General features: G+C 40.7%; 1 protein-coding gene across 1 annotated transcript in view; it reads right to left on the bottom strand.

Moving 5' to 3' along the window:
* LOC132769652 (sodium/potassium-transporting ATPase subunit alpha-3) overlaps nucleotides 1-5,357 on the bottom strand; it is a 71,518-nt gene extending 66,161 nt beyond the window's left edge. The window contains exon 1 of the mRNA XM_067461189.1: nucleotides 5,090-5,357. Within this exon, the coding sequence (XP_067317290.1) occupies nucleotides 5,090-5,095 (6 nt within the window). The 5' untranslated portion in view covers nucleotides 5,096-5,357. The remainder of the gene's footprint in view (nucleotides 1-5,089) is intronic.
* Between the last annotated feature and the right edge of the window lie 21,064 nt (nucleotides 5,358-26,421).

The following is a 26,421-nucleotide window of genomic DNA, read 5'->3' as shown; positions in this document are numbered from 1 at the left end:
TCTCTCAGCCACATTCACTTGGGAGTCACCACAAAGCAGCCTTGACCTGGAGACACAACGTCCATATTAATGTCTTCCCCATCCCTCACCCAATCTGTAGGTCCCATTATTATTATTATTGGTCATATTATTATGTCTCATTATTATTTTAGGTCTTATTAGTATTATTATAGGTCTCGTTATTATTATAGGCTTTATTATTATTATTATTATTGTAGGTTTCATTATTGTTGTTGTAGGTCTCATTATTAGTATTATTATAGGTCTTATTATTATTAGTATTATTATAGATCTCATTATTATTATAGGCTTTATTATTATTATTATTATTATTTGTAGGTTTCATTATTGTTCTCGTAGGTCTATTATTAATATTTTACAGGTCTTATTATTATTATTATTATTATAGGTTTTATTATTGTAATTTTCATTATTGCTGTTGTAGGTCTCATTAATATTTTACAGGTCATTAGTATTATTATAGGTCTCATTATTATTATAGGCTTTATTATTATTATTATTATTATTATTATTATTATTGTAGGTTTCATTATTGTTGTTGTAGGTCTCATTATTAGTATTATTATAGGTCTCATTATTATTAGTATTATTATAGATCTCATTATTATTATAGGCTTTATTATTATTATTATTATTGTAGGTTTCATTATTGTTGTTGTAGGTCTATTATTAATATTTTACAGGTCTTATTATTATTATTATTATAGGTTTTATTATTATAATTTTCATTATTGCTGTTGTAGGTCTATTATTAATATTTTACAGGTCTTATTAGTATTATTATATATCTCATTATTATTATAGGCTTTATTATAATTATTATTGTAGGTTTCATTATTGTTGTAGGTCTATTATTAATATTTTACAGGTCTTATTATTATTATTATAGGTTTTATTATTATTATTGTAGTTTTCATTATTGTTGTTGTAGGTCTCATTATTATTAATATTTTACAGCTCTTATTAGTATTATTATAGGTTTCATTATTATTATAGGCTTTATTATTATTATTGTAGGTCTCATTATTGTAGGTCTCATTATTATTAATATTTTACAGCTCTTATTAGTATTATTATAGGTCTCATTATTATTATAGGCTTTATTATTATTGTAATTTTCATTATTGTTGTTGTAGGACTCCTTATTATTAATATTTTACAGGTCTTATTATTATTGTAGGTCTTATTATTATTAATGGTATTATTATTATGGCAGGTCTCATTATTATTAATATTTTATAGGTATTATTATTATTGTAGGTCTTATTATAATTGGTATTATTGTTATAGTTATTATTAATAATATTATATAGATTTTATTATTATTATAGGTATTATTATTGTAGGTATTATTATTATTATGGCAGGTCTCATTATTAATATTTCATAGGCCTTATTATTATGTAGGTCTTATTGTTGTTGTTATTACTATTATTATGGCAGGTCTCATTATTATTGTAGGTATTATTAGTATTGTTATTGTTATTATTATTATTATTATTATTATTATTATTATTATTGTAGGTCTCACTTGTTGTTATTGTAGGTATTATTAGTATTATTATTGTTAATATTATAGGTCTCATTATTATAGGAGGCATTATTATTATTATTATTATTATTATTATTTGCTGTGAGTGTTCCCGTCTGTAGGGCCATGTTCCAGAAGCATTCTCTCCTGACATTTCACCTACATCTATGGCAGGGATCCTCAGAGATTGTGAGGTCTGTTGGAAACTAGGAAAATTGGGTTTATATATATATGTATATGTATACATATATACATATATGTGTGTGTGTGTGTGTGTATGTGTGTGTGTATGTATATATATATATATATATATATATATATATATATATATATTCCATATATATATGGAATAATATCCAGGATGGGAGAAAGAAAGAACTCTTGTCTGCTTGAGGCAAGAGTGATTGCTGCAGTTGGCCACCTTGATTAGCACTGAATGGCCTTGCAGCTTCAAAGCCTGGTTGATTCCTGCCTGGGGGAATCGCTTGCTGGGAGGTGATTAGTTGTCCCTGATTTATTCTTGTCTGGAATTCCCCTGTTGTTTTTTTGCTTTATTTACTGTCCTGATTTTAAAGTATTTTTTAACTACTGGGAGCCAGATTGTGTTCATTTTCATAGTTTCCTCCTTTCTGTTGAAATTGTTGACCTGCTCCTTGTGGATTTAGTATTTTTATTGGTCTTATTATTATTGTACATCTTGTTATTATTGTAGGTCTTGTTATTATTATTATTATTATTATTATGAGGCCTTGCTCGTGCCGGCCTTTCCCTGCCTTCTGCCCTTGTTGTTGTTGTTGTTGTTATTATTATTATTATTATTATTATTAGGTCAATTCCTTGCCTTCTGCCCCTTCCTTTCTCTGTCTCTCTTTCCCTCCCTCTTCTGCTGTGTTCATCCTCCTCTTTCTCGTCCTCCATAATCTCTCTTCCTCCCTCCCTCCTTCCTCTCTTTCCCTTTAAGCCGGGGGTGACTCATCCTTTTTCTCCTCCATCCATCCCTCCATCTCTCTCTCTCTCTCTCTCTCTCTTCTGGCTGACATTTTGTCACCAGCAGGTTGGGAGGCAGGAGGAGGAGGAGGAGGAGGATGCCTTCCCCCATGGAGGTGCTTTCCCCCATTCGCCTTTGATTTATTTGCCCTTCCGACTCCATTCTCCTTTGCGACACAGGAAACCTTTGGGGGGGGTGTCCTCTGCCCCCCTTTCTCTAAGTCACAGGAAATGCCCCCCCCCCCCCGCAGAAGGAAAGGAAATGACACCCCCCAAGTCAGGCACACCAAGTGAGTCCGCACACACAGGAGTTGAACCACATCTGACCCAAATGTTCAGGACTGAAGAAAAGGCCAGATGGAGGGATAGGAAGACTGGAGAGGTAGATAGAATAGATAGATAGATAGATAGATAGATAGATAGATAGATAGATAGATAGATAGATAGACAGATAGATAGGATAGAGAGAGAGATAAATATATAGGACAGAGAGAGAGAGAATAGATAGGGAGAGATAGTATAGATAGATAGATAGATAGATAGATAGATAGATAGATAGATAGATAGGATAGAGAGAGTGAGATAAATATATAGGATAGAGGAAGAGATAAATGGATAGATAGATAGATAGATAGATAGATAGATAGATAGATAGATTAGAGAGGGAGAGAAATATATAGGATAGACAGAGAGAGAGATAAATGGATGGATAGATAGATAGAATAGATAGGATAGAGAGAAAGAGAGAGGGATACATATATAGGATAGAGATAGATAGATAGATAGATAGATAGATAGATAGATAGATAGATAGATAGGATAGAGATATATATAAATATATAGGATAGATGATATAGAGAGAGAGATAGCTAGATAGATAAATAGATAGATAGATAGAAGACAGGATACAGAGAGAGTGATAGCTAGATAAATAGATGGATAGATAGAAAGATAGAATAGATAGATAGGGGGAGAGAGAGATAGGATAGATAGATAGGATAGATAGAGAGAGAGATAAATATATAGAAGATAGGATAGAGAGATAGCTAGATAAATAGAGAGAGAAGGGAGGGAGGATATATATCTAGACAGGCAAATACATAATGATAGGATAGCAACAGAGGGATAGGTAAGATAGATAGATAGATAGATAGATAGATAGATAGATAGATAGATAGAAGGATTGGAGAAAGAGAGAGAAGGATTGGACAGATAGAAAGAGACAGAGAGATTGAACTACTAGATAGATAAATAAACAGAGGGATTCATAAAAGGATTTCATATATGATAGGAGAGAGAGAGAGAGAGAGAGAGAGAGAGAGAGAGAGAGAGAGAGAGAGAAGGATTGGATAGATGGGCAGATAGATAAGAACAGTAGAGATAGTCAAAGATAGAGAGATAGAGAAGGACTGCATAGGTAGATTGACCAAATGGGTATAGAATTAGATAGATATAGAAGGATTGCATAGAGATAGGATAGACAGAGAAATAGAGAGAGAGAAGGACTGGGGAACTATCTAGCTAAACTGACAGAAATAGGACTGGATAACTAAGGTAGAAGGAGAGAGATATATATAAAGATTAGGTAGATGGTTTGGATAGGTAGGTAGGTAGGTAGGTAGATTGATAGATATAGATAGATAGATAGATAGATAGATGATAGGTAGGTAGGTAGGAAGGAAAGATAGTTGGATGGATGGATAGATAGAGAGAGGAGGGTAGATAGATAGATAGATAGATAGATAGATAGGATATAGATAGATAGAATAGATAGGGAGAGATAGATAGGATAGATAGGATAGAGAGATAAATATATAGGATAGAGAGAGAGAGAGAGATAGCTGGATAGACAGAAAGGAAAATAGCTGGATTGGATAGATAGATAGATAGATAGATAGATAGATAGATAGATAGTTGTACTGGATGGATTGATGGATGGATAGAGAGATAGATAGCTAGATCGATAGAAAGGAAAATAGTTGGATTGGATAGATAGATAGATAGATAGATAGATAGTTGTATTGGATGGATGGATGGATGGATGGATGGATGGACAGATAGATAGGAAGGTAAATAGATGACCAATTGACTGAGATAGATAGATAGATAGATAGATAGATAGATAGATAGATAGATAGAGCTGGAGAGATAGGAAAGATAGCTGGATAGATAGATAGGAAAGATAGTTGGATGGATGGATGGATGGATGGATGGATGGATAAATAGATAGAAATAGATAGATAGATAGATAGGTAGGTAGACAGACAGACAGACAGGAAAGAGAGCTAGATGGGATGTCTGGATGGATGTCCCTCCCTCCCTCGCTCTCTTTCTTCCAAGGGCAAATGCGCGTTCTCCTTCGCGTGCGGACAGAGGGGAGACGAAGGTGACCCCCTCCCTCCCTCCCTCGCTGGATGGGACTACACCCGGGCGCCGGCGCACTGACACGCATCCCCCTGCGACACGCATCCTGCCCGGTTCTCACGTGCGAGACGGGCCAAAGGGGGGAGAGGGAGGGGGGCGCCGGAGGGGAATAATGCGGGGACTCACCCCCATCTTGGCAGCCGGGAGAAGAGGAGGAGGAGGAGGAGGAGGAGGAGGAAGGCTCTCTCTCTCTCTCTCTTTCTGTGTCTCTCAGGCGGGGCGCTCCAGGCTCAGCGGGGGGGGTCCCTCTGGGATGGATGGATGGGAAGGGGCGGCCTGTTCCCTTCTTTTCCTTCCTTCTTTCCTTCCTTCCTTCTTCGGAGGCCCCTCTCAATCTGCGGCTGCGGCAGCTCTGCCCGCTTCGGCTTCCAGGAGGAGAAGAAGGAGGGAGGGAAGGAGGGGGAGGCAGAGGGAGGGAGGGGCCAAGAGCCAATCAGGGGCCAACGCAGCCACGCCCCCTCCGCCCCAGGCCACGCCCCTTTTACTGCAGAACTCACCTTGCCCCGGAGGGAGGGGGGAAGGAGGGGGAGAGAGGGGGGTGGGATGCTGCAGCAACAAGGGCCAAGGCGATGGATCCTTCCAGGTTGCACCCACAGGAGCCCAGGGTCCGAATATAGTCAGATAGTTAGCCATAGCTTGGCTGACCATGGCTGACCATGAGCCAGGAGTGTGATACTGCAGCTCAAAAGGCCAAGGCGATCCCAGGATGCATCCATAAAGAGATAGTGTCCAAATAGTTTAGGATATGGATGGATGGTACTAGACTACTGTACATGGTAGCTATCATCATCATCATCTAGAAGACTTACTCAATCTCAAGCTGAACCTGAGCCAAGAGTGTGATGCTGCAGCTCAAAAGCCCAAGGCGACTAAAATGATAAAAGGTCTGGAGAACAAGCCCTATGAGGAGCGGCTTAAGGAGCTGGGCATGTTTAGCCTGAAGAAGAGAAGGCTGAGAGGAGATAGGATGAGGGCCATGTATAAATAGGTGAGAGGAAGCCACAGGGAGGAGGGAGCAGATCAAGGGTCTGGAGAACAAGCCCTATGAGGAGCGGCTTAAGGAGCTGGGCATGTTTAGCCTGAAGAAGAGAAGGCTGAGAGGAGATAGGATGAGGGCCATGTATAAATAGGTGAGAGGAAGCCACAGGGAGGAGGGAGCAGATCAAGGGTCTGGAGAACAAGCCCTATGAGGAGCGGCTTAAGGAGCTGGGCATGTTTAGCCTGAAGAAGAGAAGGCTGAGAGGAGATAGGATGAGGGCCATGTATAAATAGGTGAGAGGAAGCCACAGGGAGGAGGGAGCAGATCAAGGGTCTGGAGAACAAGCCCTATGAGGAGCGGCTTAAGGAGCTGGGCATGTTTAGCCTGAAGAAGAGAAGGCTGAAAGGAGATAGGATGAGGGCCATGTATAAATAGGTGAGAGGAAGCCACAGGGAGGAGGGAGCAAGCTTGTTCTCTGCTTTCCTGGAGACTAGGACGCAGAACAATGGCTTCAAACTACAACAGAGGAGATTCCTTCTGAACATGAGGAAGAACTTCCTGACTGTGAGAGCCGTTCAGCAGTGGAACTCTCTGCCCTGGAGTGTGGTGGAGGCTCCTTCTTTGGAAGTTTTTAAACAGAGGCTGGATGGCCATCTGTCAGGGGTGATTTGAATGCAATATTCCTGCTTCTTGGCAGAATGGGGTTGGACTGGATGATGGCCCAGGAGGTCTCTTCCATCTCTTTGAGTCTAGGATTCTATGATTCCAGGCTGCATCCCTAGGAAGATAGTGTCCAGGTGGAAGCAAATGATTTGGGATATGGATGAGTGGCACTTGACAACACCACATGGTCACTTTTATTGTTATCATCATCATCACCATCATCATCATCTAGGAGACTCAATCTCAAGGTGAACCTGAGCCAAGAGTGTGATGCTGCAGCTCAAAAGGCCAAGGCAATTCCAGGCTGCATCCCTAGAAAGATAGTGTCCAAGTAGCCATCCCCTCTCCAATGCCAGAGATACAGCTTAATGGTGTAACATTAGAAAATGTGGACCATTTCCGCTCCCTTGGCAGCCCCCTCTCCACCAAAGTCAGCATCGACGCCGAAATACAACACCGCCTGAGCTCTGCGAGTGCAGCATTTTCCCGAATGAAGCAGAGAGTGTTTGAGGACCGGGACATCCATAGGGAGACCAAGGTGCTTGTCTACAAAGCTATTCCCCTCCCAACCCTGCTCTATGCCTGTGAAACGTGGACTGTCTACAGACGTCACATGCAACTCCTGGAACAATTCCATCAGCGCTGCCTCCGGAAAATCCTGCAAATCTCTTGGGAAGACAAGCAGACAAACGTCAGCGTTCTGGAAGAAGAAGCAAAGACCTCCAGCACTGAAGCGATGGTCCTCCGCCACCAACTCCGCTGGACCGGCTACGTTGTCCGGATGCCCAACCACTGTCTCCCAAAGCAGTTGCTCTCCTCCGAACTCAAGAACGGAAAACGGAATGTTGTTGGGCAGGAAAAGAGATTGAAAGACGGGCTCAAAGCCAACCTTAAAAACTCTGGTATAGATACTGAGAACCGGGAAGCCCTGGTCTGTGAGCGCTCCAGCTGGAGGTCAGCTGTGACCAGCAGTGCTGCAGAATTCAAGGAGGCACGAGTGGAGGGTGAAAGAGAGAAATGTGCCAGGAGGAAGGTGCGTCAAGCCAACCCCGACCGAGACCGCCTTCCACCTGGAAACCAATGCCTTCACTGTGGGAGAAGATGCGGGTCAAGAATAGGGCTCCACAGCCGCCTACAAACCCACAAAAATAGTCATCAAGGAAGACCATCTTACTCGTCCAACGAGGGATCACCTAAGTAAGTAAGTAGTTTAGGACAGGGGTCCCCAAACTTTCTAAACAGAGGGTCAGGTCACAGTCCCTCAAACTATTGGAGGGACAGATTATAATTTGGAGAAAAAAAACATGAATGAATCCCTATGCACACTGCACATATCTTATATCTTATATGCAAAAAAACACTTTAAAATACAATAATTAAACTGAAGAACACTTTTAACAAATATTTATTTATTTATTTACAGCTTTTATATTCCTCCCTTCTCACCCCGCGGGGGACTCAGGGCAGATTACAGTGGACACATATATGGCAAATATTCAATGCCAATTTTAACATACAACATATACAGACATACGCAGAGGCTATTCATTGCTTTCATCGTCCATCTGCGACGCTGATGAAGCACTTCCGCATTCCCCGCATGCTTCCCCGCTGGAATGCTTTGCCGGAGTCTTCTTTATGGCCTCATAAATCAGTTAATTTAGCCTCCCCACACTTTCAGGTGGTACCTAATTTTCCTGCTTGACAGATGCAACTGTCTTTCGGGTTGCAAAGGTCGACAACAGGCTACACACAATTGGTTGGAAACCCACTCCAACCCGGGCTGATAAAGCACTTCCACATTCCCCGCATGCTTCCCCACCGGAATGCTTTGCTGGAGTCTTCTTTATGGCCTCATAAATCAGTTAATTTAGCCTCCCCACACTTTGAGGTGGTACCTAATTTTCCTACTTGACAGATGCAACTGTCTTTCGGGTTGCAAAGGTCGACAACAGGCTACACACAATTGGTTGGAAACCCACTCCAACCCGGGCTGGCTTCGAACTCATGACCTTTTGGTCAGAGGGATCTTAATGCAGCTGACACACAGCCAACTGCGCCACAATCCCGAAATGCTTATTAGTATTTCAATGGGAAGTGTGGGCATGCTTTGGGCTGATGAGATAGGATTGTTGTTGTTGTTGCTGTGTGCTTTCAAGTCGCTTCAACACCCTTGGAGGGCCACATCCAGCCCTCAGGCCTTAGTTTGAGGACCCCTGGTTTAGGATATGGATGGCTGACACTTGATGACACCACATGGTTGCTATCATCATCATCATCATCATCTAGGAGACTTACTCAATCTAAAGCTGCACATGATCCAAGAGTGTGATGCTGCAGCTCAAAAGGCCAAGGTGATCCTAGGCTGCATCCATAGGAGTCTAGTGTTAAAGATGGAAGCAAATGATTTAGCATATGGATGAATGGTACATGGTAGCTATTATTAATATCTTCATCATCATCATCATCATCATCATCATCACCACCACCACCAACTAGGAAACTTACTAGATTACTTTCTCTCTCAACCATATCTATCATCATCTATTTTTGGTTGGATGGCCATCTATCGGGAGGGATTAGATGGTGTCTTTCTCCATGACAGTGATATATCAGATATAGTTCTTTCAGTCACACATGCGCGCGCACACGCACACACACACATATATAGGATAGGATCTCTTTTTCTCTCAACCATATCTATGACCATCTTTATTTGGCTGGATGGCCATCTATTGGGAGAGATTAGATTGTGCCTTCCTCTATGACAATGATATATCATATATAGTTCTCTCAGTCACACAGACACATATATAATCTCTTTTTCTCTCTCTCAACCATTTCTATGGCCATTTATATTTGGTTGGATGGCCATCTGACAGGAGGGATTAGATGGTGCCTTCCTTTATGGCCAAAGGGGGTTGAACTGGATAGCCTTCCAATCTATCCCATATTCCTATCATATTATATCTGTTTATCTATCTATCTATCTGTCTATCAACCTATCATGTCATCGACTTGATGGCCCTCTGTCAAGAGGGATTGACCAATCTATCCCATATTCCTATCATATTATATCTATTTATCTATCTATCAATCAACCAACCTATCATGTCATTGACTTGATGGCCCTCTGTCAGGAGGGATTGGCTGATGCCTTCCTGCCTGGCCGGAAGAGGGTCAGACTGGATGACCTTTAATGATCCCTCTTGGTTCTAAGCTCTTCTATTCCTTTATGGAGCACTGGTTTGTCCCAAAACCTGGCAGGGATGCTCTGCCCTACGGGGTTGGACTAGATGACCTTTGGGGGTCCCACTGTGCGGCCCAATCACTGCATTGCATTCTCTGGGCTTCCTGGGTCGCGAATGGGCTTGGCCTCCCTCCCCATCAGAACTTGAGCACAGAACACCCCCCCCCCCCCCCGCTTCCTCTGAACCAGGCCTGAGCATCCTTCCTCATCCTTCATCCGGTCGCCATGGCAACGGGATGAAGGAGGCAGGCCATGTGACCCGGTGTCTCTGTGGCAACCGGGAGGAAGGAAAGGGGTTTCCACGGCAGCCAGCGAATCCGGCTCAGTGGTCCAAGGGAAAGGATGGGCACGGGGAGGCCAACCAAAGACCTACATCTCTCATAGGGTGTGTGTGTGTGTGTTTGTGCGCATAATATTCATAGATCTGCAGTTTTACTTTCTAATTTAGACCCTTTCTGCATCTCTTGCCATATTTAGCACTTGGTTAAGTCGCATGTTGAGATGATAGGCATCCAATGTAGGGGCCTTTGTTGGACTACAGATCCCAGCATCCTCCCCCATGACCCCATTCCCATCATATTCCAGTGATAGGTGGGTTTCCCTGGCACAGGAAACGCTGTTTTTGTTGACTTGGAGGCACACAACAACAACAATAACAGCAGCAGCAACAACAATAACAACAGCAATAATAACAACAACAGCAATGACAACAACAGCAGCAGCAGCAACAACAACAATAACAACAACAACAGCCATTCCCAGTATAGTCCAGTGATAGGTGGGTTTCCCTGGCACAGGAAATGCTTTTGTTGTTGACCCTGGCACACAACAACAGCAACAACATCAATAACAACAGCAATAAGAACAACAACAACAGCCATTCCCAGCATAGTCCTGTGATAGGTGGGTTTCTCTGGCACAGGAAACGCTTTTGTTGTTGACTTGAAAGCACACAACAACAACAACAACAACAACAACAACAACAACAGCAACAACAACAGCAATAACAACAACAACAACAACAATAGCCGTTCCCAGCATAATCCAGTTATAGGTGGGTTTCCCTGGCACAGGAAAAGCTGTTGTTGACCTGAAGGCACACAACAACAACAACAACAGCAACAACAACAACAATAACAACAGCAATAACAACAACAGCAACAACAGCCATTCCCAGCATAGTCCAGTGATAGATGGGCTTCCCTGGTATGGAAAACACTGTTGTTGTTTACTTGAAGGCACTCAACAACAACAACAACAGCCATTCCCAGTATAGTCCAGGGATAGATGGGTTTCCCTGACACAGGAAATGCTGTTGTTGTTGACTTGAAGGCACACAACAACAACAACAGCAACAACAACAACAACAACAACAACAGCCATTCTCAGCATAACCCAGTGATAGGTGGGTTTCCCTGGCACAGGAAACGCTGTTGTTGTTGACTTGAAGGCACACAACAGCAGCAATAACAACAGTAACAACAACGACAACAGCCATTCTCAGTATAGTCCAGTGATAGGTGGGTGCCCCTGGTATGGAAAATGCTGTTGTTGTTGACTTGAAGGCACACAACAACAACAGCAACAACGTCAATAACAACAGCAATAACAACAACAACAAGAGCCATTCCCAGCAAAGTCCAGTGATAGGTGAGTTTCCCTAGCATGGAAAATGCTGTTGTTGTTGACTTGAAGACACACAACAACAACAACAACAACAGCAGCAGCAGCAGCAACAACAACAGCCATTCCCAGCATAGTCCAGTGATAGGTGGGTTTCCCTGGCACAGGAAATGCTGTTGTTGTTGACTTGAAGACACACAACAACAGCAATAACAACAGCAACAACAACGACAACAGCCATTCCCAGCATAGCCCAGTGATAAGTGGGTTTCCCTGGCACAGGAAATGCTTTTGTTGTTGACTTGAAGGCACACAACAACAACAACAGCAATAACAAGAACAACAACAGCAGCAGCAGCAGCTGCTCCCAGCATAATCCACTTATAGGTGGGTTTCCCTGACACAGGAAACGCTGTTGTTGTTGACTTGAAGGCACACAACAGCAACAACAGCAACAACAACAATAGCTACAGCAGCAACAACAACAACAGCCATTCCCAGCATAGTCCAATGATAGGTGGGTTTCCCTGGCACAGGAAACGCTGTTGTTGTTGACCTGAAGACACACAACAACAACAGCAACAACAACAATAGCAACAGCAATAACAACAACAGCCATTTCCAGCATAGTCCAGTGATAGGTGGGTTTCCCTGGCACAGGAAATGCTGTTGTTGTTGACTTGAAGACACACAACAACAGCAATAACAACAGCAACAACAACGACAACAGCCATTCCCAGCATAGCCCAGTGATAAGTGGGTTTCCCTGGCACAGGAAATGCTTTTGTTGTTGACTTGAAGGCACACAACAACAACAACAGCAATAACAAGAACAACAACAGCAGCAGCAGCAGCTGCTCCCAGCATAATCCACTTATAGGTGGGTTTCCCTGACACAGGAAACGCTGTTGTTGTTGACTTGAAGGCACACAACAGCAACAACAGCAACAACAACAATAGCTACAGCAGCAACAACAACAACAGCCATTCCCAGCATAGTCCAATGATAGGTGGGTTTCCCTGGCACAGGAAACGCTGTTGTTGTTGACCTGAAGACACACAACAACAACAGCAACAACAACAATAGCAACAGCAATAACAACAACAACAGCCATTTCCAGCATAGTCCAGTGATAGGTGGGTTTCCCTGGCACAGGAAATGCTGTTGTTGTTGACTTGAAGGCACACAACAACAGCAATAACAACAGCAACAACAACGACAACAGCCATTCCCAGCATAGCCCAGTGATAGGTGGGTTTCCCTGGCACAGGAAAAGCTGTTGTTGACCTGAAGGCGCACAACAACAACAGCAACAACAATAACAACAGCGATAACAACAACAACAAGAGCCATTCCCAGCAGTGATAGGTGGGTTTCCCTGGCACGGAAAGTGCTGTTGTTGTTGTTGACTTGAAGGCACTCAACAACAACAGCAACAACGTCAATAACAACAGCAATAACAACAACAACAACAAGAGCCATTCCCAGCATAGTCCAGTGATAGGTGGGTTTCCCTGGCACAGGAAAAGCTGTTGTTGACCTGAAGGCGCACAACAACAACAGCAACAACAATAACAACAGCGATAACAACAACAACAAGAGCCATTCCCAGCAGTGATAGGTGGGTTTCCCTGGCACGGAAAGTGCTGTTGTTGTTGTTGACTTGAAGGCACTCAACAACAACAGCAACAACGTCAATAACAACAGCAATAACAACAACAACAACAAGAGCCATTCCCAGCATAGTCCAGTGATAGGTGGGTTTCCCTGGCACAGGAAAAGCTGTTGTTGACCTGAAGGCGCACAACAACAACAAGAACAGCAACAATAACAACAGCAATAACAACAACAACAAGAGCCATTCCCAGCAGTGATAGGTGGGTTTCCCTGGCACGGAAAGTGCTGTTGTTGTTGTTGACTTGAAGGCACTCAACAACAACAGCAACAATGTCAATAACAACAGCAATAACAACAACAACAACAAGAGCCATTCCCAGCATAGTCCAGTGATAGGTGGGTTTCCCTGGCACAGGAAGTGCTGTTGTTGTTGACATGAAGGCACACAACAACAACAACAGCAACAATAACAATAGCAATAGCAATAACAACAACAGCAACAACATTATTTCCCAGAATCAGAGTAACCACTGCAGAGGGATACCAGGCTGTTGGTCTTCGTGTTGAAACGGACAGCTCCCAACAAGAAAATATATATACATTCCTATTCCAGGAAATACAGCTTAAGGATGCATTATATATGAGCCTAAGTCAACATATTTTTGGACTCCCATTCCCATCAGGCAGGATAGGGGATTATGGAAGGTGCAGTTCAAACTAGGACCAATATCCAGTCAACACATCAAGCATGGTCTTGGTTTGTAACTCCCACCTGCTTTAGGAATCTCAGCCAATGCGAGGGAACGATGGGATCTGCAGTCCTATTGGAGGGGGTTCCATTCCAAAACCTGATAGGAAAACAAACTACAGTAACTCACACTCCATGTGACTAAATGTCCAACCTGAATAGGCATTACTGGCATTGCATTTGAATTAAATATCAGTTGAGGTCTGGGATTCCCAGCATTCTGGCCTCAGAGAGATGGAAGCGCCTGAATTATAATTTTGTAGGTTTTTATTTTCCTTTCTGAAGGCCTATTTCTATTATTATTATACTTAATAATAATAATAACAATAATAATAATAATATCTGCAACTAAGTGGTCAAGCATGACCTGAAGTTAAGGGATGAAACCGTATCTATGGGAAGGCTGTCCACATTCTATTTTGACCAATGGAGGAAAATGCTCCCTTAATTAGTATATTATTATTATTATTATTATTATTATTATTATTATTATTATTTTATATTGTTGTCATTATTATATTGTTTATTATTATTATTTATTATTATTATTAATAATAATAATAGATGGAGGCACCTGAATTATAATTTTGTGGATTTTTATTTTCCTTTCTGAAGGCCTATTGCTATTATTATTATTATACATAGTAATAATAATAATAATAATAACAATAATAATAATAATATCTGCAACTAAGTGGTCAAGCATGACCTGAAGTTAAGGGATGAAACCGTATCTATGGGAAGGCTGTCCACATTCTATTTTGACCAATGGAGGAAAATGCTCCCTTAATTAGTATATTATTATTATTATTATTATTATTATTATTATTATTATTATTATTTTATATTGTTGTCATTATTATATTGTTTATTATTATTTATTATTATTATTAATAATAATAATAGATGGAGGCACCTGAATTATAATTTTGTGGATTTTTATTTTCCTTTCTGAAGGCCTATTGCTATTATTATTATTATACATAGTAATAATAATAATAATAATAATAATAATAATAATATCTGCAACTAAGTGGTCAAGCATGACCTGAAGTTAAGGGATGAAACCGTATCTATGGGAAGGCTGTCCACATTCTATTTTGACCAATGGAGGAAAATGCTCCCTTAATTAGTATATTATTATTATTATTATTATTATTATTATTATTATTATTATTTTATATTGTTGTCATTATTATATTGTTTATTATTATTTATTATTATTATTAATAATAATAATAGATGGAGGCACCTGAATTATAATTTTGTGGATTTTTATTTTCCTTTCTGAAGGCCTATTGCTATTATTATTATTATACATAGTAATAATAATAATAATAATAATAATAATAATAATAATATCTGCAACTAAGTGGTCAAGCATGACCTGAAGTTAAGGGATGAAACCGTATCTATGGGAAGGCTGTCCACATTCTATTTTGACCAATGGAGGAAAATGCTCCCTTAATTAGTATATTATTATTATTATTATTATTATTATTATTATTATTATTTTATATTGTTGTCATTATTATATTGTTTATTATTATTTATTATTATTATTAATAATAATAATAGATGGAGGCACCTGAATTATAATTTTGTGGATTTTTATTTTCCTTTCTGAAGGCCTATTGCTATTATTATTATTATACATAGTAATAATAATAATAATAATAATAATAATAATAATATCTGCAACTAAGTGGTCAAGCATGACCTGAAGTTAAGGGATGAAACCGTATCTATGGGAAGGCTGTCCACATTCTATTTTGACCAATGGAGGAAAATGCTCCCTTAATTAGTATATTATTATTATTATTATTATTATTATTATTATTATTTTATATTGTTGTCATTATTATATTGTTTATTATTATTATTTATTATTATTATTAATAATAATAATAGATGGAGGCACCTGAATTATAATTTTGTGGATTTTTATTTTCCTTTCTGAAGGCCTATTGCTATTATTATTATTATACATAGTAATAATAATAATAATAATAATAATAATAATAATAATAATAATAATGACTGCAACTAAGTGGTCAAGCATGGCCTGAAATTACAGGATGAAATCCTATCTATGGGAAGGCTGCCCACGTTCTCTTTTGTACCATGGAGGAAAATGCTCCCTTAATTAGTATTATATTATTATTATTATTATTATTATTATTATTATTATTTTATATTGTTGTCATTATTATATTGTTTATTATTATTAATAATAATAATGTATTATTATTATTATTATTATTATTATTAATAGATTGAAGCACCTGAATTATAATTTTGTGGATTTTTATTTTCCTTTCTGAAGGCGTATTGCTATTATTATTATTATTATTATTATTATACTTAATTATTATTATTATTAATAATAATTTCTGCAACTAAGTGGTCAAGCGTGGCCTGAAGTGAAGGACTGAAATCCCATATATGGGAAGGCTGCCCATGTTCCCTTTTGCATAATGGAGGGAAATGCTCCCATTATTATTATTATTAGTATTAGTATATACTTACTTCACTTACTTTCCTCGTAGCTCGAGGATGATGGTCCTCCAAGTCTAGTGTCTTGGCAACGGGTCTGTAGGTGGCTGTGGAGCCCTGTTCTTGACCCGTATGTTCTCCCATAATGAGTGGAAGGTGGTCTTGGTCGGGGTTGGCTTGATGCACCTTCTTCCTCTTGGCATGTTTCTCCCTTCTTCCCTCCATTCGTGTCTCTTCAAATTCTGGAGCACTGCTGGTCACAGCTGACCTCCAGTTAGAGCGTTCAAGAGCTAGGGCTTCCCAGTTCTTCCTCAGTGTCTATGCCACAGTTTTTAAGGTTGGCTTTAAGCCCATCTTTGAATCTCTTTTCCTGTCCACCAACATTATGTTTTCCATTCTTGAATTGGGAGTAGAGTAACTGTTTTGGAAGATGGCGATTGGGCATTAGGACAACGTGCCCCGTCCAGTAGAGTTGATGGCATAGGATCATGGCTTCAATGCTGGTGGTCTTTTCTTCTTCTTCCATCACATTGACATCTGTCTGCCCAAGAGATTTGCAGGATTTTTTTGGAGGCAATGCTGATGGAATTGTTCTAGGAGTTGAGTGTGATGTCTGTAGACAGTCCACGTTTCACAAGTATAGAACAGGGTTGGGAGGACAATAATTTTATCAACAAGCCCCTTGGTCTCCCTACAGATATCCCAGTTCTCAAACACTCCCTGGTTCTTATATTATTATTATTATTATTATTATTATTATTATTATTATCATTATATTAATATTATTATTTTCATAGAATCATAGAGTAAAAGTTGGAAGAGACCACATGGGCCATCTAGTCCAACACCTTTATATTTTATATTATTAGTAGTATTTTTATATTATTATTATTATAAATAATAATATTAAATAATATAATAATAATATAAAATACTACTAATAATATGGAGGCAACGCTGATGGAATCGTTCCAGGAGTTGCGTGTGATGTCTGCAGACAGTCCACGTTTCAGAGACTACTAATAGTAATATAAAATACTACTAATAATATAAAATACACAGTACTATAAAATAATAAGAATAATATAATGTAAATAATATAAATAATAATATAATATAAATAATACTATTATTATTTATATTATTTACATATTATTATTATTATTATTATTATTATTATTATTTTACAAGCTTATTAATTGAATCTGGTATAGTTTCTGTGCAATTTCCCATGGTGTGGAATGACTTAGAAACAGTCACAGAGATATTAAAATATGCTGGTCACAGTCCCTCCTATGTACATATAATTCAAGTGCATGTGCAAATAGGACTCGTTGAGCCGAAGCATCACAATCTCATATTGGAAGCAAAACAGGGTCAGCCCTGGTTGGGACTTGGATGGGAGGCAGCCCAAGGCTCATTCAAAAGGCAATTTTGCCATTATTTGCAAATTATAAATTATGTGAGTGGTTTCCAAGTGGAAGGCAATATCATCTGGACTGGTCAGTGGCTTATAAAACATCGTATTACACAAACGTTTAAACTAATGTATAAATATCTGCGACAGTGAGACTCTCATTTGGAAGCTCCCACCGAAAACCCATTAAGGAAGGCAGACAGGAGACTTCCATTATGTCCCTTGATGGGCCTTGCTGGAAGGCGTCCACCCAGACGTCCATAGATACAGATACACACATATATATATAATACACATTTTATTTTTATCCCCCTTTATTTTCTCCCCAAGGCACCGAACAATAAATAAGACACAATGCAGTAGAGGAAACCGTTTCCGAAATATGGGGAAAGCCTTTCCTAATGCCCAGGTTCCAGGGGTACCACCATTTGCATAATGGATTTGGCTCCGTCCCCTTTTGCCTTGCGGTCTCTTCCAACACGAGGATCCTCTCTTTCTTTCTTAAAGTTTTTGGACTAGATGTCCTCTGGGTGTCCCTTCCAGCTCTGGGAGTCTAGGATTCTATCGTCCATCCATCTGTCTGTCTTTTAGGAGTTTCGACTAGACAGCCTTTGAGTACCCGTTCCAACTCTGGATTCTAGGAATCAATCAATCTATCTATCTATCTATCTATCTATCTATCTATTTATCTGTATCTCTTAGGGGTTTGGACTGGATATCCTTTAGGTGCCCCTTCCAACTCTAGGATACTAGGATTCTATCATCTCTCAATCAATTGATCATCTATTTACCTATCTCTATCTATCTATCTATCTATCTATCTATCTATCTATCTATCTATCTATCTCAATCAATTGGTCATCTATTTACCTTCCTATCTGTCTGTCTATTAGGCCTGGGTAACAACTGAAAAAATTGTTTCTAAAATCGATTCGTTTTTTGGGGGGTTTTGCATTTCGTTATTTAAAATAATTACAAAATTTTCCTTTTAAAAAGTTCGATATTTACGAAATTTTGTAAATGTGAAAAAAATTACAAAACATTAACAAATCGATTTCCGAAACAATAACGAATCGATTCGTTAATGGCGGACGTGACTGCGAAATATGCTAAAAAACCTCCAAAACCTTCTGAAGCTTCCCTCTCCCTCTGTTCTTGACTGTTGGTGTGATATTATAATTTTTTTCACTAATTAAACAAAAAACTTGCCCCAGACATGCAGAAATAATAACAAAACGACCTCAGAACAATAACGAAACGAATACAATAACGAAATACGAAGCATTTACAAAACGTGTTTAAAAATTCATTTTTTAAAAAAATTGCTCCAGAATGGTTCGTTATCATTTTGTAATTAAAAAAATTAACGAATTATTACCGAATTACGAATTAACGAAACGAAACCGCCCAGCCCTACTGTCTATCTATCTATCTATCTATCTATCTATCTATCTATCTATCCATCCATCCATCCATCCATCCATCCATCCATCTATCTCAATCAATTGGTCATCTATCTATCTATCTATCTATCTATCTATCTATCTATCTATCTATCAATTTATCTATTAATCTCTTAGGGGTTTGGACTTGATGGACTTTGCGTACCCCTTCCAACTGTAGGATACTATCATCTATCTGACTGTCTGTCTGTCTGTCTATGTATCTTAGGCAGAAAAAACGAAATGCAAAGTGACAGAATGGGGGACAATGAGGCCTGGCTTGAGAGCAGTACGTGTGAAAACGACCTTGAGTCCTCGTGGACAGAAAGGTAAACATGAGCCAGGAACGTGATATGGTGACAAAAAAAGCCAATGGGATGTTGGCCTCAGGCATCAAGAGGAGCCTAGTGTCTAGATCTAGGGAAGTCCTGCTCCCCATGCTCTATTCTGCTTTGGTTAGACCACTTTACCTGGAATGTTGTGTCCAATTCTTGGCACCACAGTTGAAGAGAGATGTTGACAAGCTGGAATGTGTCCAGAGGAGGGCGACTAAAATGATCAAGGGTCTGGAGAACAAGCCCTATGAGGAGCGGCTTAAGGAGCTGGGCATTCTTAGCCTGAAGAAGAGAAGGCTGAGAGGAGACATGAGGAGGATCATGGATAAGTATGTGAGAGGAAGCCACAGGGAGGAGGAGGGAGCAAGCTTGCTTTCTGCTTCCCTGGAGACTAGGACGCGAAACAATGGCTTCAAACTACAAGAGAGGAGATTCCATCTGAACACGAGGAAGAACTTCCTGACTGTGAGAGCCATTCAGCAGTGGAACTCTCTGCCCCGGAGGGAGTGTGGTGGAGGCTCCTTCTTTGGAAGCTTTTAAGCAGAGGCTGGATGGCCATCTGTCAGGGGTGCTTTGAATGCAATATTCCTGCTTCTTGGCAGAATCGGGTTGGACTGGATTATGGCCCACGAGGTCTCTTCCAGCTCTTTGATTCTATGAGTCTATGATCTGTTGATCTGTCTATTTCTTATGGTTTTGGACTAGATGCCCTTTGAATACCCCCGCAAACTCTATGATACTAGGAATCTATCTATCTATCTATCTATCTATCTATCTATCTATCTATTCATCTATCCATTCATTCATTTATCCATCTATATATCTATTAATTTATTTGTCTCTTGGGGTTTTGGACTAGATGCCCTTTGCGTACCCTTCCAACTCTAGGATACTATCATCTGTCCGTCCATCCATCCATCCATCTATCTATCTATCTATCTATCTATCTATCTATCTATCTATGTGTATCTCTTAGGGCTTTGGACTGGATATCCTTTGGGTGCCCCTTCCAAGTCTTGGACACTAGGATTCAATCATCTGTCTGTCTGTCTATTAATCTATCTATCTGTCTGTCTATTAATCTATCTATCTCTTAGGGGTTTGGACTAGATGCCCTTTGCATACGCCTTCCAACTCTATGATACTAGGTATCTATCTGTCTATCTATCTATCTATCTATCTATCTATCTATCTATCTCTTAGGGTTTTGGACAAATGCCCTTTGCGTACCCCTTCCAACTCTAGGATACTATCTATCTATCTATCTAGCTATCTATTAATCTATCTATCAATCTCTTAGGGTTTTGGACTAGATGTCCTTTGCATACCCCTTCCAGCTCTAGGATACTAGGTATCTATCTATCTATCTATCTATCTATCTATCTATCTATCTATCTCTTGGGTTTTGGTCTAGATGCCCTTTGCGTACCCCTTCCAACTCTAGGATATTAGGATTCTATCTATCTATCTATCTATCTTATCCATCTCTCTCTCTCTCTCTCTGTATCTCTTAGGGTTTTGGACTGGATGTCCTCTGGGATCCCCCTTTGTGGTGAGGGATAATGCCGTTCCCTCCCTTGTGTTCCTAAGGGTCCCATTGGAGGAGAGATGGGTGCCCATCCCCTTCCTGCTTCTGCCAAGGCTTCTGGGCCTAGCTGGGCTGCGCTTCCTCTCCTCCTCTCCCTTCCCTTCCTTCACCTTGATTCGTCCTTCCTTCCTTCCTTCCCTCCCTCCCTCCCTCCTTCCTCCTTCCTCCTCCTCCTCTGCTGCTGCTGCAGTGCAAAAGCAAGAAGGAGGAGATGAGGCATCCATTGCAGGGAGGCAGGAAGCAGAGCCAAGGACCCCAAAGAAGGGCCCCCCAAAACATGCATTGCAAAAGGGAGCTTGCAAAAAGAAGCAAAGGGAGTCAGGGACGGAGACATAAAGGAGAAGAAACCAGGAGATGCCAATGCCTTGCATTGCATAGAAAGAGACCTGATTGTTATATGTACAGTTCTTGCTTTTGCATCTATTATTTGCCTTCCTTTGGAGGCTTAGGCCCCATCTACACCACAATCGTAATGCAGACCAAACTGGGTTATAGGGCAGTGCGGACTCATATAATGCAGCTCAATGCATCATTTGAGACTACGCTTGCTCACCATATAATTCCTCCGATCGCAGTGCAAATGAGGCCTTAGGCTTTCGGGTACGGCAATGCGTGAACCTGGGGAAGGAAAATACAATGGGGAAAATATCCTTATAGAGTGCCATGTTGTTATTTCAGGACATTGGTCAGGGATTCTGAGAGCTAAGGGCCAAATCTGGGGGAGAAACAAAGACTTGGGCCAGGTTTGCAAGGTACTGGGAGGCTCTGGCACTGCAAACAAGCCCCCTGAGCATGCACAGAGTGCCCAGGAGTGGAAGGCAGCCCAGGAATGTGCCCAGAGGAGAATTTCAGCAGCAAAGGAGGAGGAGGGAGGCTTTCTGCTTTGCTGTCGAGAGGACTATAAATAAATAGCCAGGGAGCCTGGTCCTGAGCCACGGGGAGAGGTCAAGCCGTGCCACGGCCTCAGCAGCACGGCTCCCTCCCTCCATCCACTCTGGACATTCGCCCTCCTGCCAGGCCAAAGGGAAGGAGTCCTGCAGAAGTGGAAAGGCACTCTGTGCATGCTCAGGGGGACTTCAGTGCTGCTTTATATTCCAGCGAATGCTCAGAGGGGGTGTAATTACTGTTCGTTTTCCTTCTATGACACTCTGTGCATGCTCAGGGGTGCCTTTAGTGCTGTTCCACATTCCAGAACACTTTGTGCATGCTCAGAGGTGCCTTTAGTGCTGATACTTTTCCTTCTATGACACTCTGAGCATGCTCAGAGGTACCTTTAGTGCTGCTTTGCATTCCAGGGCACTCTGTGCATGCTCAGGGGTGCCTTGAGGGCTGCTCCACATTCCAGAACACTTTGTGCATGCTCAGAGGTAGCTTTGGTGCTGATACTTTTCCTTCTATGACACTCTGTGCATGATCAGAGGCACCTTTAGTGCTGCTGCTTTGCATTCCGGAACACTTTGTGCATGCTCAGAGTGGTCTTTATTGCTGTAACTCTTCCTTCTATGTGCATGCTCAGTTGTATCTTTAGTGCTTCCTTGCATTCCAGAACACTCCTTGCATTCCAGAACACTCTGTGCATGCTCAAATGTGCCTTTGGTGCTGTTAGTTTTCCTTCTATGGTACTCTGAGCATGCTCAGGGGTGCCTTTAGTGCTGCTCTACATTCCAGAACACTTTGTGCATGCTCAGAGGTGCCTTTAGTGCTGATATTTTCCTTCTATGACACTCTGTGCATGCTCAGAGGCACCTTTAGTGCTGCTTTGCATTCCAGGGCACTCTGTGTATGCTCAGAGCAGACTTCATTGCTGCAACTTTCCCTCCTACGACACTCTGTGCATGCTCAGAGGCACCTTTAGTGCTGCTTTGCATTCCAGACCACTTTGTGCATGCTCAGTGCCCTTCATTGCTGCAACTTTTTCCTTCTATGTGCATGCTCAGTTGTATCTTTAGTGCTGCCTTGCATTCCAGAACACTCTGTGCATGCTCAAATGTGCCTTTGGTGCTGTTAGTTTTCCTTCTATGGTACTCTGAGCATGCTCAGGGGTGCCTTTAGTGCTGCTCTACATTCCAGAACACTTTGTGCATGCTCAGAGGTGCCTTTAATGCTGATATTTTCCTTCTATGACACTCTGTGCATGCTCAGAGGCACCTTTAGTGCTGCTTTGCATTCCAGGGCACTCTGTGTATGCTCAGAGCAGACTTCATTGCTGCAACTTTCCCTCCTACGACACTCTGTGCATGCTCAGAGGCACCTTTAGTGCTGCTTTGCATTCCAGACCACTTTGTGCATGCTCAGTGCCCTTCATTGCTGCAACTTTTTCCTTCTATGTGCATGCTCAGTTGTATCTTTAGTGCTGCCTTGCATTCCAGAACACTCTGTGCATGCTCAAATGTGCCTTTGGTGCTGTTAGTTTTCCTTCTATGGTACTCTGAGCATGCTCGGGGTGCCTTTAGTGCTGCTCTACATTCCAGAACACTTTGTGCATGCTCAGAGGTGCCTTTAGTGCTGATATTTTCCTTCTATGACACTCTGTGCATGCTCAGAGGTACCTTTAGTGCTGCTTTGCATTCCAGGGCACTCTGTGCATGCTCAGAGGGGACTTCATTGCTGCAACATTTCCTTCTATGACACTCTAAGCATGCTCAGAGGCACCTTTAGTGCTGCTTTGCATTCCGGAACACTTTGTGCATGCTCAGAGTGGTCTTTATTGCTGCAACTCTTCCTTCTATGTGCATGCTCAGTTGTATCTTTAGTGCTGCCTTGCATTCCAGAACACTCTGTGCATGCTCAAAGGTGCCTTCAGTGCTGTTAGTTTTCCTTCTTTGACATTCTGTGTATGCCCAGGGGTAACTTTAGTGCTGCATTGCACTCTGTGAATGCTCAGAGGGGGTGTTGAACTGCTGCTTTTTCCTTCGGCGACACTCTGTGCATGCTCAGGAATGGCTTTAGTGCTGCTTTACATTTCAGGGCACTCTGTGCATGCTCAGAGAGGTCTTTAGTGCTGATATTTTCCTTCTATGACACTGAGCATGCTCAGAGGTACCTTTAGTGCTGCCTTGCATTCCAGAACACTTTGTGCATGCTCAGAGGTGCCTTTAGTGCTGATATTTTCCTTCTATGACACTCTGAGCATGCTCAAGGGTGCCTTTAGTGCTGCTCTACATTCCAGAACACTTTGTGCATGCTCAGAGGTGCCTTTAGTGCTGATATTTTCCTTCTATGACACTCTGTGCATGCTCAGAGGTACCTTTAGTGCTGCTTTGCATTCCAGAACACTTTGTGCATGCTCAGAGGTGCCTTTAGTGCTGATATTTTCCTTCTATGACACTCTGAGTATGTTCAGAGGTACCTTTCGTGCTGCTTTGCATTCCAGGGCACTCTGTGCATGCTCAAAGGAGACTTCATTGCTGCAACTTTCCCTCCTATGACACTCTGTGCATGCTCAGAGGCACCTTTAGTGCTGCCTTGCATTCCAGAACATTTTGTGCATGCTCAGAGGTGCCTTTAGTGCTGATACTTTTCCTTCTATGACACTCTGTGCATGCTCAGAGGCACCTTTAGTGCTGCTGCTTCGCATTCCGGAACACTTTGTGCATGCTCAGAGTGGTCTTTATTGCTGCAACTCTTCCTTCTATGTGCATGCTCAGTTGTATCTTTAGTGCTGCCTTGCATTCCAGAACACTCTGTGCATGCTCAAATGTGCCTTTGGTGCTGTTAGTTTTCCTTCTATGACACTGTGTATGTTCAGAGGTACCTTTCGTACTGCTTTGCATTCCAGGGCACTCTATGCATGCTCAAAGGTGCTTTCAGTGCTATTAGTTTTCCTTCTTTGACATTCTGTGTATGGCCAGGGGTAACTTTAGTGCTGCATTGCACTCTGTGAATGCTCAGAGGGGGAGTTTAACTGCTGCTTTTTCCTTCGGCGACACTCTGTGCATGCTCAGGAATGCCTTTAGTGCTGCTTTACATTTCAGGGCACTCTGTGCAGGCTCAGCGGTACATATAACATATATAATATAACACATTATATATTATTGTTATTGGGAATCACAAAGCAATTATATATATAACATATATATTAGATTGTATTATTGTTATTGGTATAACAATACAATATATACATATATATATATTATACAACATATATAATATATTATAACACATTATATATTATTGTTATTGGGAATCACAAAGCATATATATATATATATATATATATATATATATATATATATATTGTATTATTGTTATCGGTATAACAATACAATCATATATATATATATATATATATATATATATATATATATATATATAAAATAACATATATAATATTATAACACATTATATACTATTGTTATTGGGAATCACAAAACAATTATATTATGTATATAACATATATATTAGATTGTATTATTATTGGTATAACAATACAATTATATATATATATAATATTGTAACACATTATATATTATTGTTATTAGGAATCACAAAACAATTATATATATATATATATATATATATATATATATATATAATGTTAGAGTGTATTATTGTTATCAGTATAACAATACAATAATATATATATTATAACATATATAATATTATAACACATTATATATTATTGTTATCGGTATAACAATACAACAATGTTTTATATAATGCGTACATTCACGTGTATATGTATATATATGATACTATTGTTCTCATTATCACTAATATCCTGTTTTCATCTCAATTGAGACACAATGATGATGATGATGATGCCGCCTTCTCTGCAGTTCTAGAAATCGGTGGAAGTGATGCCTGGGGCCCCACTTAAAGGGGCCGTGCCCCATTTTCCCAATCCTGTCTCTCTCTGGTTACATCCTTTAGGCCTAAGCGGATTGGGAAGGCAAGGGTTAAACCCAGGCAGACGCATAATCACATACAAAGGATTTGGGAACACATGTCTGTCTGTTTACAAGGGATTAGTTGAGGCCACTGTCAGCAGTGGGGCACCCCCCCCCCCCCCCACACACACACCCCCATTAAGGGAAATGAGAGCAAGGCAAACCCTGGGGCAGGAGGAATATATCCATGATGGCTCTCTAATGCCTTGGGTTGCAAGCTCCACGAGGAAGGAAGGGTCTCTTTGCAGAGAGATCTATCTGCATGCATCCTTGAAAGCCGTGCTGGCGCTGCTGCTAATCTCGTTGGGGTTAATTGCAGCAGCGACCCAAAGAAGAGCAAGGGATTAACAGCACGGCCTTCCTTGCAAAAGCAAAGCCTCCCTTCCGAGAGAGAAACACGGCCTCTGAGC

Source organism: Anolis sagrei, chromosome X (assembly GCF_037176765.1).
Source record: "Anolis sagrei isolate rAnoSag1 chromosome X, rAnoSag1.mat, whole genome shotgun sequence".
NCBI lineage: Eukaryota > Metazoa > Chordata > Lepidosauria > Squamata > Dactyloidae > Anolis > Anolis sagrei.
Note: the sequence above shows the minus strand (reverse complement) of the source record. Positions and strands in the feature narration are given on the sequence as shown.